This window comes from Eubalaena glacialis, chromosome 2 (assembly GCF_028564815.1).
Source record: "Eubalaena glacialis isolate mEubGla1 chromosome 2, mEubGla1.1.hap2.+ XY, whole genome shotgun sequence".
Lineage (NCBI taxonomy): Eukaryota > Metazoa > Chordata > Mammalia > Artiodactyla > Balaenidae > Eubalaena > Eubalaena glacialis.
In genome coordinates, this window is record NC_083717.1 from 64,253,952 (window position 1) to 64,273,721 (window position 19,770).

Genomic DNA, 19,770 nt, shown 5'->3' on the forward strand with positions numbered 1-19,770 from the left:
GCGCGTGGGCTCAGTAGTTGTGGCTCGCAGGCTCTAGAGCTCAGGCTCAGTAGTTGTGGCGCATGGGCCTAGTTGCTCCGCAGCATGTGGGATCTTCCTGGACCAGGGCTCGAACCCGTGTCCCCTGCATTGGCAGGTGGATTCTTAACCACTGTGCCACCAGGGAAGTCCCATGGGCCAGTGTCTTTCTTTTTTTTTTTTAAATTTTTTTTTATTTTTGGCTGCATTGGGTCTTCATTGTGGCGTGCGGGCTTTCTCTAGTTGCAGCGAGCGGGGGCTGCTTTTCATTGTGGTGTGTGGGCTTCTCATTGCAGTGGCTTCTCTTGTTGCAGAGCACGGGCTGTAGGCGCATGGGGTTCAGTAGTTGTGGCACATGGGCTCAGTAGTTGTGGCTCGCAGGCTCTAGAGCCCAGGCTCAGTAGTTGTGGCGCATGGACTTAGTTGCTCCGCGGCATGTGGGATCTTCCCGGACCAGGGCTCAAAGCCGTGTCCTCTGCATTGGCAGGCGGATTCTTAACCACTGCGCCACCAGGGAAGTCCCATGGGCCAGTGTCTTTCTTAATCCAGCACAACTTCTGGTTTTGATCTGATCATGGAATTCAGTGAAGTTCATACTTACATCTTCTAAAAAACAAGTCTAGTGTTGAGGTTCAACTCTATTCTGAATTTTCCTCCAAGGGTTAGCTGTAGTCATTAATTGTAAATGATTTGTGGAAGTGTTTAGTATTTGCTACCTATTTTGTAATTGACAGGTGTTTCTGCATACTGGAGGGTGTGTGTTGCATGTTGTTAAACCTGTTAAATGGAATTATTTTAGATATTTGAATAAGCCTAGTTCTCTGTTTTGATTATTAAGCCACATCCTGTTTGCAAATCAAACATCTGATTATTTGGGATTGCACCCAACTAATGTTGCTCCAGATACTTTTTGGGGTGCTTGATGGAGTTGATAAAGCCCAGGTAAAGTGACTAAATCTGATTATGTCATATGACTGTATTCTTCTTTGCTTTTCCTGAAACTAGTTGATTGAATCCATAGTCCTTAATGGTTATTATAAAGTTCCAATCCTGTTCTGATGTTCACACACACATCCCTATGAGTTACCTAGGATGCCATTGTCCTTGAACAAAATAATTCCCACCACCCTTCCCCAGCCCTTTTATTCTAGAATGGAAGATTATTTTATGAGTATCTGCATCCTTCTGCAGCCATTATCAATATTTGATTTGCTCATCCTCAGATATTAAGTGACCAAGTTAATAAGTGGCATCATTCATTATAATCTGAATCTCCTAAAATACCTCCTTTGGCCATTCCTTCTATACTTACGCCCGGAACATAGTAGATACTTAATTATTTGTTGGATATATTAAAATTAACTTAAAAGGGCCTCTTTGTATAAAAGTATGTAAAAATGCATCATGGTTTTTGTTTATTTCTAAGATCATCAAAAAGGAGATGATTTGCAGGTTTCATTTAGAATTGATTGTCTTTCCTTTCAAGTTTCAAATTTGGAATATTAGCATGTGATTCCACGGAAAGGAGGATCACACTATGCTGTGGTCCTAACTCATGCTGCCCTTAACCCATCACAAAATTGGAGATGCATTGGAAATGCATCTAGAGAGTGTAGGAAGAAAACCGATAAGGGGCAGCCTGGCTGGGGCGAAGAGTAATGCTGATTAGTTTTCTCCGCTCTAATTGGACTAGTGGCTGTGTACACTTTAACCTTTCCCATGACAAGGACAAGGCATAGTCCTGCAGAAGACTTACATATATTGTCTTAAAAGCAAAGAGGAAGAATACAATGCAGGAAGAGAGTTTTGTAGTAGAATTATTTTTCTTGTGAAGGGGTATGCGGAGGATGGAGGGATACATAAGGAGAAAAAATACAGTGATTTGGAAAGAATAGGTTGCAGGAGCATCGTTTTTAGTGAGGGGCAAAATAATTGTGTTCCATTTTGAATTCCTGGGCCTAGATTAGCTTGGCCTGCAGTCCTCAACCAGCCTCTCTTCTCACTGCTGAATCCAAGAAGCTCAGCTTGGTCAAGATGTGTGGGTAGTCTGGGCCTGGTTTATGAAAAATTCCAGTCTTATTTCCTCGAGCTATCGTTGCTTCCCCCTCACCCTGCTTGAAGACCTATCTCAGTAGAGGACTCAGGGTCTGAAACATGATTTATTCAGGAGTCAGCCAGAGAATGTTTATTAATCACTTCTTTAACTATGTGCCCTTGGCAAATCGCCTAACTTGCAAGCACCTACTGCTGCTTTTTTTTTTTATGTGCCTACATTCCAAGCATTTCTGAGGATAACAAGGAGATAATGATGAGTGTTTTTACAAACTTTGGAGGAGGATACACAGCAGAAGGAAGAACTTGGTGATTTTAAAAATGAAACAAAATACAGATAAAACGTCTAAGCCACAGAGCTGCCCTTCCTCCCATCTCCTTCCACTCCACTTCCTCACCTCCACACAGAAGAGTGAAGCAGGGCATTGGAGGGTTTTTTCCAGTTGATACCTTCTGTTTTGATTTGTTTTTGTTTTTGTTTTTAACAGCAGGTGTAGGATTTTGTTTTTTGTTTTTCCTTATAGCTACTCAGTCTTTCTGGGGCATGTTGTCGATTTCTTAGCCTGTTGAAGGCATAAACCTCAGTCCTTTTCCTAATGATTTGTCAACTGAAATAAAAATGCACAACGTGAGAGCTGTGAGTTTCAGTTTTATTTGGGGACTTACTGAGGACTGCAGCCCAGGAGGCAGCCTCTCTAATAGCTCTGAGGAACTGCTCCAAAGAGGTAGCCGGGGAGGTCAGCAAGCATATATGTGATTTTGGAGAAAGGGGTACGTGCAATCAAGCACACATCTTGGTAGAAGGTTGCTGTTGGTCACGAGGAACAGATATCTTAATGATTTTAGTGCTTTTCTAAGTATGGAAAGATGCAAGAAATTGGATTAATAAAATTTTCTCCTGAAAATATCTAACTATCTGAAGGCCTGTTCTGCCAGTTTTCCCAGAGCCCACAGTGCCTCATTCCTGATCTCTGCTCTGAACTCCTGTCAGGGTGTGTTGAAGGTCCGCAACTGCATTGGCTAATCACCCAATTCTTGTAGAGCTGGATGGTGAGTGACATTCTTCAGGTAACAATTATACAGAAGGAAAAGAGTTTTGCTGCCCAACCAATACTTCTTTTAGAAATGAAAGAGGTTGCTCTTATGTTTCTGCATTTTCCAAAATTTCTTCTGCTGGCCCTAGAAATAAGTGACAAGATTAAAGTCAATGTGCATCACCAAGAGGTTTAACCAACTGGATGAGAAGCTTTCTCCCACCTTTGTGGGGCCACTGAACACAAGGTCAGCTGTATAATTGTTACCTAAAGAATGTCACTCGCCATCCAGCTCTACAAGGATTGGGTGATTAGCCACTGCAGTCGCTGACCTTCTCAACACACCCTGATAGGAGTTCAGAGCATAGATCTGGAATGAGGCATTCTGTGCTCTGGGAGAAGGAGGAGGTTGGGTCTGTAGAGGTGAGAGGTGTATGTGTGAAGGATTTTCTGTGATCTGCCTGAAGGCTTATGGTTCTGTAATCTGTTGTATTAGAGAAATGGGTTTGCTTTTCTCTGTCCCTGGTTGTAGTGAATAAGACCTATTACTGGGTCAGGAACTTCTCTCTTTTATTTCCCCTGCATCCGTTTTAAGCTGCTGTTATTGCTTAAGCTCTCTGGCCATGCACTCAACCCTGATCTCTAGCCAGCAGTGGGGTGCTATCGCTGTGTCCACATCTTGAGGTTGGCTGCGGCTTGGGTCTGGTGTGGAGCTCTCTCCTCTGGAAGTGTATGCTCAGATGCAGGAAGTTTGGGTGCTTGTCAGCTTGGGTGTCAGTAAGTAGCCTCCCTTTCTTTTGTAAAGCTTTGGGTTGGGAGCAAGGGAGATGTCTCACCAGGTACACTGTGTCCTGGATGAAAAGTTTAACTACTGTCCTATTCAACCTTGTCCTGGTAGTAAGTAGTAACTAGGAACCCACATTTGTGGCTTTGGTCTTTTGACTAGGGCCACAATCCTAGTTTGAGGAAGATTCAAGCCCATGTCCCTTTTATATGTTGGAGTGTCAGCCTGTTTGCCATACAGGGTGGCACCACACAGTAGTGGAGCCCTCAGGCTTCTGTAAGAAGCTCATGAAAAGCCCTCAGGGAAGCTGCTCTTATGGTGTGGTTATCCCGCAAGGCACCCTGCCCCTGGGCTCCTCCAGCCAAGTGGCAAAAGTGACTTTTTAAGAAAAGGGAAGTAGGACTTCCCTGGTGGCGCGGTGGTTAAGAATCCGCCTGCCAACGCAGGGGACACGGGTTCGAGCCCTGGTCCAGGAAGATCCCACATGCCACGGAGCAACTAAGTCCATGTGCCACAACTACTGAGCCTGTGCTCTAGAGCCCACAAGTCACATCTACTGAAACCCACGCGTCTAGAGCCCGTGCTCCGCAACAGGAGAAGCCACCGCAATGAGAAGCCCGCGCACTGCAACAAAGAGTAGCCCCCACTCGCCGCAACTAGAGAAAGCCCGCGCGCAGCAACGAAGACCCAACGCAGACAAAAAATAAATAAATAAATAAATTTATTTTAAAAAAAGAAAAAGAAAAGGGAAGTAGAAAACGGAAGGAAACTAGCATTTATTGAGCATCTGGCACTTGCTGTATGTTATGCCATCTAATCTTCATAACAGCTCTGTGAGATTGGTGTTATACTCATCTTTCAGAACTGAGACTCAAAGAGGTTAAGTAACATGTCCAGGCTTACACAGCTAGTAGTGGTGGAGCAGAAATTCCAGTCTGGTCTCTTTGTCTACCAAGATTTTGCTCTTTTCGCTGTGCAATTTTAGGGCAGTCTACTCATAAATACCTTTACCAAGCATTATACCAATTAGCGATTTGGAAAACTACTGGCCTCTGGTAGGATTAAGCCCTGATCAGTAACTTCTGACATCTAATTGTTTTAATCATTAGCACTCAAATTGTAAATATTTTGATCCCTGGCCCATTGTTTTCAGATTCCAGTAGTATTTCTAGCTGGCTTCCTCCCTTCCATTCATCCTTAGTACAAGCAGTTTTTTTTTTTTTTTTTAATAAATTTATTTATTTATTTATGGCTGTGTTAGGTCTTCGTTTCTGTGCGAGGGCTTTCTCTAGTTGCAGCGAGCGGGGGCCACTCTTAAGCGCGGTGCGCGGGCTTCTCATTGTCGTGGCCTCTCTTGTTGTGGAGCACAGGCTCTACACGCACAGGCTCAGTAATTGTGGCTCACGGGCTTAGTTGCTCCGCGGCATGTGGGATCTTCCCAGACCAGGGCTCGAACCCGTGTCCTCTGCATTGGCAGGCAGATTCTTAACCACTGCACCACCAGGGAAGCCCTACAAGCAGTTTTTATTAAGCAACAATAATTTGTCAGTAGCACTGGTCCAAGGAATATTAATGAGCTGCCCCTGTCCTTAAAGAATTTACAGTCTCATACCAGAAAGCTACAGTAATCAAAACAGTATGGTACTGGTACAAAAACAAACACATATTTCAATGGAACAGGATAGAGAGCCCAGAAATAAACAGGCGCACTTATGGTCAATTAATCTATGATAGAGGAGGCAAGAATATACAATGGAGAAAAGACAGTCTTTTCAATAAGTGGTGCTGGGAAAACTGGACAGCTCCATGTAAAAGAATGAAATTACAACATTCTCTAACACCATACACAAAAACTCAGAAAGGAATTAAAGACCTAAATGTAAGACTGGAGACTATTGAATGGGAGAAAATATTTGCAAATGATAATGACTGATAAGGGATTAATATCCAACATATGTAAACAGCTCATACAACTCAACATCAAAAAACAACCCAATTAAAAAATGGGCAGAAGAAATGAATAGACATTTTTCCAAAGAGGAAATGCAGATAGCCAACAGACACGTGAAAAGATGCTCAATATTGCTAGTCATCAGGGAAATGCAAATCAAAACCATAATGAAGTATTACCTCACACCTGTCAGGATGGCTGTCATCAAAAAGAACACAAATAACAAATGTTGGCGAGGATGTGGAGAAAAGGGAACCCTTCTACACTGTTGGTGGGAATGTAAATTGGTGCAGCCACTGTGGAAAACAGTGTGGAAGTTTCTCAAAAAACTAAAAATAGAGCTACCATATGACCCAGCAGTTCCACTCCTGGGTATACATCTGAAAAAAAACAAAAACACTAATTAGAAAAGATACATGCAACCCAGTGTTCATAGTGGCATCATTTGCAATTGCCAAGATATGAAGGCAACCTAAGTGTCCATCAACAGATGAATGGCTAAAGAAGATGGGGTGTACACACACACACACACACACACACACACACACACTCACACAGTGGAATACTACTCAGCCATACAAAAGAATGAAATTTTGTGATTTGTAGCAACATAGATGGACTTGGAGGGCATTATGCTAAGTGAAGTAAGTCAGACAGAGAAAGACAAGTACTGTATGATATCACTTATATGCAGAATCTAAAAAATACAATGAACTAGTGAATACAACAAAAAAGAAGCAGACTCACAGATATAGAGAACAAACTAGTGATTAGCAGTGGGGAAGGGGGAGGGGCAGTATAGGTGTTGGAGAGTGGGAGGTACAAACTGTTGGGTGTAAGATAGGCTCAAGGGTGTATTGTACAACACAGGGAATGTAGCCAAGTTACATTATTATTTTGTAATAACCTTAAATGGAAAGTAACCTTTAAAAGTTGTATAAAATTTTTTAAATTAATTTTTTAAAAGACTTAAAAGAATTTACAATCTCTGGAAGTGGAAATACAGACATATGTTAAAGTGTGATTTTTGCTGATAACTGCTTTGGGAACACCTGACGTGTGTGCGTGCAGGGGGTACATTTTGAGAAGACTTCCAGTAAGAGCTGTCTAATGAGATCTGAAAGGAGTTAATGGAGGTGGAGTTAGTAATCCACACAAAAAGAAATGCATGTAGGAAAGGCCTTTAGGAAAGAAGCTTCCATGACATATTCAAGAAACTCAAGGTCAATGTGGTCAGTGTGAAGCACGCAGCTGTATGGTGGATCAGCAAGTTCTGAAGCTAGTGCGGTGGTAGATGCAAGGTCATGAAATGGCCTGGTGAGCCCTGATAAAGAACATGAACTTTATCCTAAGGTCAAGGAAGGCCAATAAAAGCCATTAAACAGCGTAAGTGATGTGACTAAACTCTGGCTGCATTGGGGATTGGTGGGGAATGGGACTAGGGGCAGGAAACCCAGTTAAAAGGCTCTTACAGTGGTCTAGATAAGAGATAAGAGTGGCTGAAGGGGGTTGACGGCTGTACGGACAAAGAAAACTGGAAAGATTGAAGAAAAACTTAGCAAGGGGATGTCCATTGACAGATAAATGGATAAAGAAGATGTGGTATATATACACAATGGAATATTACTCAGGCACAAAAAAGAATGAAATAATGCCATTTGCAGCAACATGGATGGACCTAGAGATTATCATACTAAGTGAAGTAAATCAGACAGACAAAGACAAATATCATATATGATATCACTTATATGTGGAATCTTAAGAAATGATACAAATGAACTTATTTATAAGACAGAAACAGACTCACAGACATAGAAAACAAACTTATGGTTACCAAAGGGGAAAGGTGGGGGGAGGGATAAATTAGGAGGTTGGGATTAACATATACACACTACTATATATAAAATTGATAATCAACATGGACCTGCTATATAGCACAGGGAACTCTATTCGATACTCTGTAATAACCTATAAAGGAAAAGAATCTGAAAAAGAATAGTTACATGTATATGTATAACTGAATCACTTTGTTGTACACCTGAAACTAACACAACATTGTAAATCAACTATACTCCAATATAAAATAAAAAAATTTTTAAAAAGAAAAAAAATTTAGGAAGTGGAATGCTTGAAGGTGGGGGTTATGATGGAGAGGGGGGTGTGAGCATGGCTCCAGATTTGTGATTTAGTAATTTGAATGTGTTCAGCTGCCATTCACAAGGATAGGGAAAACAGGAGGAGGGCAAGGGAAGGAGGGAAGGAGTGAAAAGAGAGACAGAGATTGATTAAGAGCTTTAGAGGCGGATGGGAATGATTAAAAGTCAGTTTGATTTTGGACCTGTTGAGTGTGAGGTGTCTGTTTTCTAGCAGACAGTTAGCTATATGGTACTGAAGCTTGAGAGAATGAGTTGGGACATTTCCGAGTCCAAAAGTCACCTAGGATGATAGCTAGCCTCCGGATGGAGAGAAAGACTGGAGACTGGAATCCAAAGTCTTGCGTAAATAAAGAAGTGACAGGAAGTTGCAGAGTGTTGTGCCAAGGAGAGGCTCAAGATTTTACAGCTGAATGTCATGAGCCACAGAAGAGAGGTTGTTGTTGCTGTTGCTGCACTCAGTGGTAGAGGGTGGATGGCCTGGAAGCAGCCCCATAGCTCAGCCCCAGAATGTGAGGAGGAGCTGCCTCTCAGAGCAAGTGGTAGGGGCCGCAGTATCCTGGGGAGAGCCAGGCTTCAGTTAAGGAGGAAGTAGGAAAGGCTGTGGGTGTTGGTAATTGAATAACCATGGAGTAAGGCTCAAGAGGGTTGGCAGGGATGGGTGATGTGTAGTACAGGTGGCTTGGTGGGGAAGAGGAAACAATCCTTAGAGAGATGGGAGTGTGGGCCCAGAAATGAGCAGAGGTGTTTATGTATTGGGCAGAGTGACAAAGGATGATAGCAATATGACACAGTAGACTTCCATGACTATAAGACCACGCCAAGGAAACAAGTTCCAGAGGCAAGCAAAAGTTCATGTATGTATGTGTATATATATACGTGAGAATTTACTATATGACAAAGGAATCATTTCCAATCAAAAGTGAAAAGGTGTATTAGTCAATAAATATGTAGGGATGACTGGTTATCCATTTGGAAAAATTTTAAATCTTTACCTCATGTCAAGCACAAAAGTAAATTCCAGGTGTATTAAAGATCTAAGGATATGCTGTAAAACTATTAGAGGGAATCAAAGGAATGATTCACGTAGTCCCAGGGTAGAGGAGGTCTCTCTAAGCAAGCCAATAAATGAAACCATAAAGGAGAAGACTAACAGATTTGACTACAAATACAAATTAAAGCAAAAGAACCCATAGGTTAAAGGACAAAATGAGGCAAATATTTGCAACCTTAAAAGACAAGGTTAAAATCTAGAAAGAACTCCGCAAATCAATAAAAGAAAATTACCTTTAAAAAAAGTGCAAATACAAATGAACTTATCTACAAAACAGAAACAGACTCATAGACATAGAGAACAGACTTGTGGTTGCCAAGTGGGGTGGGTGGAGAGAGGGATGGACTGAGAGTTTGGGATTGGTAGATGCAAACTATTACATATGTTTGGATATTACATATGAAATGGATAAACAAGGTTCTACTATATAGCACAGGGAACTATATCCAATCTCTTGGGATAAACCATAATGGGAAAGAATGTAAAAAAAAGAATGTATATATATATGTGTATAACTGAGTCATTTTGATGTACAGCAGAAATTAGCACATTGTAAATCAACTGTACTTCAATTAAAAAAATGTTTTTGTTGGGAAAAAAAGTGCAAAGAATATGACCAGTAAATACAAAGCAATGCTCAAATTCAATCATTATTAAAGAAATACAAATTAAAACAATGCTGTATTTCTTTATCAGTCAGGCTGGCACAGATGAAAAAGAAGTGACGTAGTCTAGTTTTGGAAGGACGAAAAGATGGGCCCATATATTTTGGCTCAGATAAACCAGTACAGTAATTTGGAAGAGTAATTGGCAGCATCAAAACTAAAAACTTTAATATTTTTGGCCTAGCATTTCCACCTCTAGGAATTTTCCTACCAAAATCTCTCACAACTGCTTTAACAAAGAATATATATATGAATATTTACTAGAACATTGTTTATAATATTGAAAACTTAGAAGCATTCCCAAATGTCCACAAAGAGGAGAGAAGTTAGGAGTTTCACCTTTTTAAAAAAAATAAATTTATTTATTTATTTTTATTTTTGGCTGCATTGGGTCTTCGTTGCTGCGCGCGGGCTTTCTCTAGTTGCGGCGAGTGAGAGCTACTCTTCCTTGTGGTGCACAGGCTTCTCGTTGTGGTGGCTTCTCTTGTTGCGGAGCACAGGCTCTAGGCACGTGGGCTTCAGCAGTAGCAGCGCGTGGTCTCAATAGTTGTGGCGTGCAGGCTCTAGGGCATGTGGGCCTCAGTAGTTGTGGCTCCCGGGCTCTAGAGCGCAGGCTCAGTAGTTGTGGCACATAGGCTTAGTTGCTCCATGGCATGTGGGATCTTCCCAGACCAGAGATTGAACCCGTGTCCCCTGCATTGGCAAGCGGATTTTTAACCACTGCACCACCAAGGAAGTACCAACTTTTTAAAATTAAAGTATATCTGGGAGTACCCTGGTGGCCTAGTGGTTAGGATTCTGGGCTTTCACTGCCGTGGCCCCTGGTCGGGGAACTGAGATCCTGCAAGCCACATGGTGCGGGCAAAGGAAAAAAAAAGTGAAAGTATATCTCCAAAATGGAATTCTATTCAACACTTACAGATAATGATGTAGATCTATATATACTGACATTAAAAGATCTGCAGATCATTTTGGTAAGTGGACAAAAGTTACAAACTAATATTTATTAGGATCTCATTTTTGTTTTAAAAATAAATAAATCTACATAGTTACAAACACTGGAAAGTGTGTGAAGTGTTAACCAAAGTTATCTCTTAGGACCAAGAATTAGAGGGAGATGTTCTCCTTCGAGTGGGGGAGGGGGTGGAGGAGGACAGATTAAGTTTTTTTTTTTTAAATTAATTAATTTATTTATTTATTTATTTTTGGCTGCCTTGGGTCTTCATTGCTGTGCACGGGCTTTCTCTAGTTGCAGTGAGTGGGGGCTACTCTTCGTTGCGGTGCGCGGGCTTCTCATTGCGGTGGCTTCTCTTGTTGTAGAGCATGGGCTCTAGGCACGCGGGCTTCAGTAGTTGTGGCACGTGGGTTCAGTAGTTGTGGCCCGTGGGCTCTAGAGCGCAGGTTCAGTAGTTGTGGCACACGGGCTTAGTTGCTCTGCAGCATGTGGGATCTTCCCGGACCAGGGCTCGAACCCGTGTTCCCTGCATTGGCAGGCAGATTCTTAACCACTGCGCCCCCAGGGAAGTCCCCCAGATTAAGTTTTAAAAGTAGAGGAAAAAAGAAAACTTGTAACTACAACTTTTACAAAAGAAGACAGAAGGGAGAATATTCAGGATTCACCTTTGGGCTAGATGGATTGTATCAATATTTCTGAGTAGGTATTAGTAGTCTCTGGAGGGTGAAGAATCTTAGGACTTGTGGGAGGAGGCACCATGGTCCAGACTGAATCCAGCAGCACTATGGAGGGGCTCCAGGCTCAGGGCAGTTGGATTCTCAGACTCCCACTCTACTGGGAGAAGAAGTCTGACAGGGGTGGTCTTGCCTCTTCCCCTAGACACACCAATGCTCTTGTGTATCAGCTGCTTCCCAGGCTTGGAATACCTTTTCCCCTCTTGGTAGCTGGCAAACACCAACTCAAGGTTCAAGGTCCTGCTCGTAGGTCCCCTTCCAAGGTTAAGCCTTCTTCTCTGCCTCTGGAAAGAGGCAGCTATAATATCTACTGTAGCCTTTATCACACTGTTTTGTAATTGTTGTTTATATTTGTCTCTCCCACTAGACTGTGAGCTCCTCAAGGGCAGGGACCACGGCTTGTTTTTCCTTTTAACTGCCCCAGCACCTAGCACAGGTCCTGATGCACAGTAAGTGCTCCATGTATCGTGGTTGGAATGAGTGGGAAATGAATGATTCCAAGGGCTCTCATTAGGCCAAGTACAGGGAGAGGAAGCCTGGAGGCCATGCATATGAAGCTGGGAGTGGTGGGGAGGGGGGGCGCCGGGGGTGGGGGCAAAGTGGGCGTGGAGAACCAGCGTTGGCCCCAGTGAGGAGAGTGCCAAGACTGCGGGGCAGGATAGACCTGAAAGAGTGGGATGTGCCAAAGGCTGGGTTGACTTCCCTAGTTTCCACTCCAGAAGCCAAACCACATGCCACTTTATAACCAAAACAAGTGGTGTTTTCTTCATGCTGCTGGGATTCTGTGAATTAAACACATTGATATGGTGGAAATGTTTTGATTCACAGAGGAGCAGGGTGGGTCGAGGGACAGGCTATTATGCACTGAGGTAAAGACGTGGCTTCTGGATACCCTGTTGCAGGAATGAGTTCTCCCTTCCAGAGAAGTAGAAAGACCTGAATCTTCGGATTTGTGGACCTAGGAGTCTTCAGAGCAGTGTCTGAAAAGGCTCTTTCTGGATGTCTGGGTGTCTTTTTACTCTTCCCCACCCCAGTCCCAGAACTTCAGAAATACTAGGTTTGGGTGTTTAAAAGTAATCTCTACATTAGCTGTTTGCCATTTATACCTGATTATTGTGTAGCACAATCATTATGCATATATAGCATTAAATATGCATTTAAAAAATTCTAGCGTCATTCATTTTTTTTTTCCAGCAAACATTTATTGAATGACTACCGTGTGTCAGGCACTGGGAATACAAAGACACTGAGATTGGTCCCTGCTGTTGAGGAACTCACAGCCTTGGTGAGGAGACAGACAAATAAGCAGCCTATATTAAGATACCTGTTATGAAAAATGTATGTATATGTTGCTTCATGATCACATAGGAAGGTCTCTTAGGAAAGGGTGGGGAACTGATAGAAAGTTTTGGAAAAGGAAAACCAGGGCTGTTTCTTAATCAGGTGAGATGCGGAGGCAATGAAAAGTTCGTTTCAACTGGAGGAAACAATACATGCAGAGAAAAAGAGGGAGAAAATGTGGCATTTTCAGGGTTCTGTGAAGAGTTCATCGTGCTCCTGTGAGAGTTCCCCCACAGGAGCAGAGAAAGATGAGGCTCGAGTTCGTATAATCATCCAGCGGATTCTGCACTTTATCCTGAGAGCTGTGGGGAACCATTGCAGGCTTTTGAGCAGAGATTTTCATAATCTGATTTTCATATTAAAAGATCACAAAGGATAAGAGATTGAAATGGGATCTATATGGAGGCAGGGAGAGCAACTGGGAGATTTTTTTACAGTCCAGGTGAAAACTCACAAGAGGCTAAATTAAGGCATTGACCCAATGGAGGTGGGAAGATGGTGGTGATGTCAAGAGCCAGGAAGGATTTTGTAGTTATAAACACTTAGTTGGATCTTTCTTTTTAACTGCTGTAATCTCAGTGCTTAGCACAGGGTTTGGCACATAGGCAGTCAACAAGTATGAGTGAATAAACTTGCGCTCTACTCAGAAGGATGGGAGAAGGAGGAGGTTTCTGGTCTGGGTAAATCAGTAGATGGTGCTGTTATCAGTAGATGGTGCTGTTATCAAACTGAGAGAGAAGGTCAGCCAGGAAGCGGAATGAAGAGTTAGTTCAATTCCGTATTTAAGATTTGAAGTGCTTTTGAGACATTTGAGTGGAGGTACTGTATGACTCTAGAGCTCCAGAAGAGTTGTCATGGAAAGGTAGATCTGAGAATCATCAGTCTACCGTGGGAGTGGGTGACATTGTCCGGAGAGAGTATAAAGTGAGGAGAAAAAGAGAAGTCTGGAACCCTGGGGATACCAGCACGTAGGGGTGGGTGAAGGAAAAGGAGAATGAGGAAGCATGTTCAAGGAGTTAGAAGGAAAACCAAGACAGAGCAGTGTCCCTTAAGCTAAGGGAGTTTAGTTTCTAGAAGGTCAGGGCTGTCTGCTGTCTGATGCTGCCAAGAGGTCCTGGAAGTGTTAGTAGCATGCTGCCTCTGTACAGCAGGGATTTTTGTCTGTTTTGATCACTGTTGTATCCCCAGCACAGAATAACCTGGCTCATAGTAAGTGCTCAATAAATAACTGTTGAATGAATGAATGAATTTGTTGAAAAGGATCCCTTGAATTTAGTTGCAGAACCACAGGCCCTTGGTGAAGGCATTTTCAAAGGAGTGATGGTGAAGGAAGCCAGATTATAGTGGACTGAGGAGTAGAAAGGAGGTCAGGAAGTGGCTACAAAGAGAGGACTAAGGATGGCCAACTCCATGAGCACCTCTTGTGTGCTGGGCACTGAGCTAAGCACTTGACACGCTTTAACTCATTTAATCTTCTCAACAGCCCAGTGGGGTAGGTACTGTCATGATCACCAGATGAGGAACCTCCAGCTCAGAGGGAAAATAACTTGCTCAGGGTCCCACAGCTAGGAAGTGTTAGAACCCAGATTTGAACCCAGATCTGTCTGACTTTGAAATTCAGCACTGAACTGCTCAGGCTACATTTCCTCTAGACTTTCTTTTGTAACTGGAACGAGAGAGAAAGAGTGACTGAGATGACCTGGAGTCAAGACTAGGAAGACTTGCAAATATTTTAATGCTGATGGGAGAGAATCAGCGAAAAGAAATAATTTGAAGATTTGGGGGGAAAGGGAGATAACTTATACAAGAGGAGCCTGAGGAGAGTTGCAGAGCACAGGTGAAGGGAAGCCCCTTCCACCGAGGTAGGAAAAGGAGAAGGTAAAGACCAGGTGTGTGTTGCAGGTATTTTTGTCAGGGAGGAGCAGGGAAGGTAGAGGTGGATGATTGTCTGCTGATTGTCAGCTGAGAGTAAAGGAGGTTGTGATCCAGTTATGGACTTGAAGAAAGTGGTACCAGTCTGAAATAGCTGTTGCAGAGAATAGAAAAAAGCAGTGGTGGAGAAGCAGATTTTCATGATTGGCATCAAGGGCCCAGCCAAGATGAGAGACCAGGATTAGGTGCACGGAAGGCAGATGTTAGATTGATCCAGGTTGAGGGTTTTGCCCACTGTGTGCAACCAAAGACAGGGACAGGCTGTTGAGAGTATTGGCTAGATTGTGTTTGAGGTGATGGTTCACCACATCTAGGGCAGCAGTGAAGGAAGTGAGGATGGGAGAGGACTGAGAACAGAAAGGAAATGGAAGGATCATAGTACTGGCATCTGGACAAAGTTCAACAGCGGGATTTTGGTAGTAAAAGGGTCTAGGGTTCCCTTGTTCTCGAGTTCCACATCCAGAGCTGACCTGTGATGAATAAGGCTAAATTGTGCTAAAAAGGGGGCACAAGGGTAGAAGACTAACCATGGTTATCTCTTCAGAGAAGAAGAGGGGTGCCAAAGATAACCTTTTTTTTCTTTTTGCTGTAAACACTTCTGGGCTGTTTGAATTTTTTTAACTTCTTAAATTTAAAAAAATACGAACTTTTCAGTGAACCCAAAGAAAAGAGCAGGCTTCCATGAAAGCAGGGGGATGAGGGAGCTGCAGAGATGGGAGCAGTGGTCTAGAATGGGACCCCGGAGTATGTGATCTGTCTGTGGAATCATGAAGTACTGGCTCTGAGGAGGAGCAGCTGGGACCTGGTCCCACCCTGCCATTGTTTACCGGGGAGGAAGTGGGAGCCCCGAGACTCGCTCTGCTTGGCAGCAGCAGGACCAGAACCAGAGCTAACCCTTCCTGATCTCCCAGCTCAGTGCTCTGTTTTCCATGCTGCTTCCTGAGCACTTGAGGCTTCAGAATTTCCTGCTGTCCCGCCCGGGCTCATTGCGAGTGTTCCCGTGCGATTGCTGGTGAGCAGGCTCTTTGCCAGACCCTGCTTCCCACACCTCAGTTCTTCCCAGTGCAGGGTATGTGGGTGTTTGTAGAGGCGGCTGGCTTGTCCCCTGCCTATTTCCTGTTCTCTTCAGAGTGGCAACTTGGAGGCGGAAAACCACAATGATGGTCTCTATTTACATCCTTTTAAATGACCCAGTGTCCCTCCTGTTTTGCCAGCTCTCACATCACTGCCTCCCCTGGTCCTTCCTCCTCAAAGCTTGTTTAAGCAGCAGCCATGACTCTGTGTCTTCTTTTTTTTTTTTTTTTATTTTTGGCTGTGTTGGGTCTTCGTTTCTGTGCGAGGGCCTTCTCCAGTTGCGGCGAGCGGGGGCCACTCTTCATCGCGGTGCGCGGGCCTCTTACTGTCGTGGCCTCTCCTGTTCCGGAGCACAGGCTCCAAACACGCAGGCTCAGTAGTTGTGGCTCACGGGCTTAGCCGCTCCACGGCATGTGGGATCCTCCCAGACCAGGGCCCGAACCCATGTCCCCTGCATTGGCAGGCAGATTCCTAACCACTGAGCCACCAGGGAAGCCCTCTGTGTCTTCTTTATCAGCCCAAACCCACATGAGTCACTGAGAGCACTTAGGACAGGGCTTCTTCACCATGAGGTTGGTGGTCAGGGGTGGAGGGATGAGCCCTTAAATTAAGGGCATTGTTCTAGGGGAAAAATCCTTTCATTTTTGTCAGATCTTCGAAGGAGTCTGGGACCTTCCCCACTAAAAGACCATGGATTTAGAGAATGGAGTATAGGTGTGTTTTAGAAAAACAAAAATATAATAACAACAGCAGGTAGATGTTTTCTTGTCTTCTAAGTAAGTTCAGATAAACCTGGTGTTTGTGCAGCCTCTCTCGTCATCAGGACAGTGACCGTGGCAGTTGCATATGAATAGTTGTGATTTCTCCTCAATTTGGTAGACTGAGGTCCAGAGGATTAAGACTACAGCTCAGGACTTTTGTCCTCTTTTGCATGCCCACCTGGGTAGATGTGCACATGAGCTCTCCACACGATGATATTGGGGCTCCACGATTTGTGGGGTCAGGTGGGGATAAGGAGACAAGGGATGAGGCCGTGGTTTAAGGAGGGATATTCTTTTATAGTTTTCTTCACGCCTGCCTCTCAGTGAAGTCCTCCTTGGTCTTTGGGATTTGTAGAGATGGCCTGTCTGCTTAGAGAGCTTGGGATGGCCCTGCACATTCTGCTTTGAGCGTGCTCTCCGCCCTGAAAGTCTGGTTGTCCTTCTATGTTGTGGGGATGAGACTTCAGGGTTTAGAATGGAGTTGTGAGTTCACCTGTCCCAGAATAGCCTCAAATTCTCTTCTGCCTCCAGGGTTTAAGCAGGTATTAGTGTGGGGCAACAGGGTATTTACAGGCAGGGGAAAGAATATGTTTGCTTATTATGGTGGGAAAGGGCCCCTGATTGGCTTGCTTCCTGGCCGGCCTGAAAGCCAAGATGCAGCCATGTGGTGTAGTGATCAGGAGATTTGAGCAGGCTTCCTTGAGATGGTTCAAGGCTCCTGGGTTCCTTCTGCCTAGAGTTAGATAACATTTGGGATTCCAATTTGGTTCTGATTCCTCTCTCCCTGCTTTTTGCCAGACCATCCTACCCCTGACTTTATAGTTCCATAGGAAGTCGTGGATGTTGTGGTGTCAGTGGGGATGAATGTGGCTCCAGAAAAAGAATAGAGAGTGGGAGTTCACTGAGGTTCAGGCTTGGAGCGGTACAATCAGAACCACCCTGAAGGTCATGGAGAAGAACCAGTGGGAGGGTGGGAGGAGACAGTACATTAGTGTTTTGATTTTGGCTTTTTTTTTTGTTTTCTGCATAGACTGGGATCTGTTGAACTATATTAGGTAGTATGTTGTCTCCTACTGGGTGGCTTTCCGCTGTTGGGAAGAAGTCTGCCTTGGACAGAGAACCTGTTTGGGAAGAGGAGGAAGGAAGCAGGATGGGCTGGTGGCCACGTACCTTTGCTGGAGTGCCCGCTAGGTCATCTCAGGCCTCCTTTGCATAGAAGATCCTCCTGTCATCTGCTTCATCTGGTCACATTAGCTCCTGAGCTTTTACAAAGTTGGAAGCTTTCATCTGGAGCCCTCCAGAGCAGTGCTACTTCAAGTGCCAGTCTGCAATGAGATGAGAAGCATATGCACCAGAACGTAAAACTGTTCCCTTCAACAAGAAAACCTTGTTATGAAAAATTGTTAGACCTAAACAGTGTGTTTGCTCTGACATAGTTGCCTCACATTCTGGAGTCATATAAGCTTCCTATCTGGTGACCCACCAGTAACACCGTTTGCACATCAGCAGCTAATTTGCAGACCACGCTTTGACTAGCAGTACTCTAGAGCCACCTTTAGTTCAGAAGCAGTTGTTGAGGTCCTGGAATCATGTGCTTGGCCTCTACAAGTCAGAAACAGCCCGGTTACCGAGAGCTGCTGCCAGGTCAGTCATACACGGGCCAGGCGGGTTACTGGGGAGAGCGGAGCACGACCGAAGTGACCAAGTTGAACAGACGACTAGGCAGTGCCAAGGGCAGATCCGTCCCCTCCCCCTTACCACAAGCACACAAGCTGAAGGGACCAGAGCCAGCAACCCTTCTGTAGGGCCTTAGTTTTGCCTGTTGTTTCTCGTGGCAGGTCAGCCTCACTGAGTTCATCCTGTCCTTGCAGGAAAACGGCATACGTCAGAGAAGAATTCGTTGGTTATCCTTGTCGTCACTCCTGGATGTGACCAGTTTCCTTCTTTGGAGTCTGTGGAGAATTGTAAGTACCACCTTGTTCCCTGTTCGAGAAGAGAAAGCACTTGTCTGGAGCTGTAACTCCGGAAGGCCTGGCCTAAGTTGCGGATGCTACGCCTGGAGCCCTCCATGAGTGTGGGGACCAGGGCTCACCAAGTGCCCAGAGCCGTCAAAGGTGAATTTTTCCTGTGCAGTCTAACCAGCATCTGACAGTTGGCTGTGAACATCACACTGGCTATTCACTGAGTCCCACAGGACACATGCCTTCTGGACTGAATATAATCCCACTGGCATTTTAGGAACTTGTACACTTTGCTGATTTTCTCTAAGAGACCCTACCCTGGGAAGAGAAGGAGTTTTTGGCCATTTGAAACGAGATGAAGTCAAGGCGTTGGTTCTGTGGCTGCCACCCGTCTTCCCTGAGCAGCGGCATTTGGGGACGTCTCAGTCTGCAAAGTGAACATTCAGGTCTTGGCTTCTTCCTTACATTCCTGATGGAGTAGCTGAAGCTTGGAGACAAAGGGACAGGAGGGTGATTTCAAAGGCTCTGGGAACGTCGTAACCTAGACTCACCCCTCCAAGCATCCCTCTCCCCTTCATACTTGGAGCTAAAGCCTGGCAGGAATTATGTTTCTGGTGGGGAAACTGACCCACAGGGTGGGTGGTGCTTTGTAGAGGAATCTGTACCAGCCTGCCCCTCCTCACACACTGTCTTCCAGGGGCTCGGAGCCACTGGGTGACCACCCTCCCGCTCTGGCCCCAGGCCTGAGTGCAGCCTTGCTTGCTCAGGCAACGCCTCCTCTTTGAAAGAAAAAAAAATGTTATCTTTTGTTGTGTTTTTTTTTTGGCCGCGCCATGAGGCATATGGGATCTTAGTTCCCCAGCCAGGGATCAGACCCACACCCCCTGTAGTGGAAGTGTGGAATCTTAACCACTGGCCCACCAGGGAAGTCCCTTGTTGTTATTTTTTGTTTTATAATATATTGCATTTTTATTCCTAAATGAAAGAGAACTATCCATATATAACAGGGAAAAATCCACATGGATGACAGCTTATCTTTTTCTCTTTTTTTGAATTTTATTTTATTTTTTTATACAGCAGATTCTTATTCATCTATTTTATACATATTAGTGTATATATGTCAATCCCAATCTCCCAATTCATCCCACCACCACCACCCCCCCTCCCTGCTTTCCCCCTTGGTGTCCATACGTTTGTTCTCTACATCTGTGTCTCTATTTCTGCCTTGCAAACCGGTTCATCTGTACCATTTTTCTAGATTCCACATATATGCGTTAATACACGATATTTGTTTTTTCTCT

The 19,770-nt window shown here is 44.3% G+C and overlaps 1 protein-coding gene across 1 annotated transcript in view; it reads left to right on the plus strand.

Annotated features, from left to right (window-relative positions):
• HEXA (hexosaminidase subunit alpha) overlaps window positions 1–19,770 on the plus strand; it is a 38,787-nt gene that overhangs the window by 8,980 nt on the left and 10,037 nt on the right. Inside the window, exon 2 of the mRNA XM_061180103.1 lies at window positions 18,380–18,472. Within this exon, the coding sequence (XP_061036086.1) occupies window positions 18,380–18,472 (93 nt within the window). The remainder of the gene's footprint in view (window positions 1–18,379; window positions 18,473–19,770) is intronic.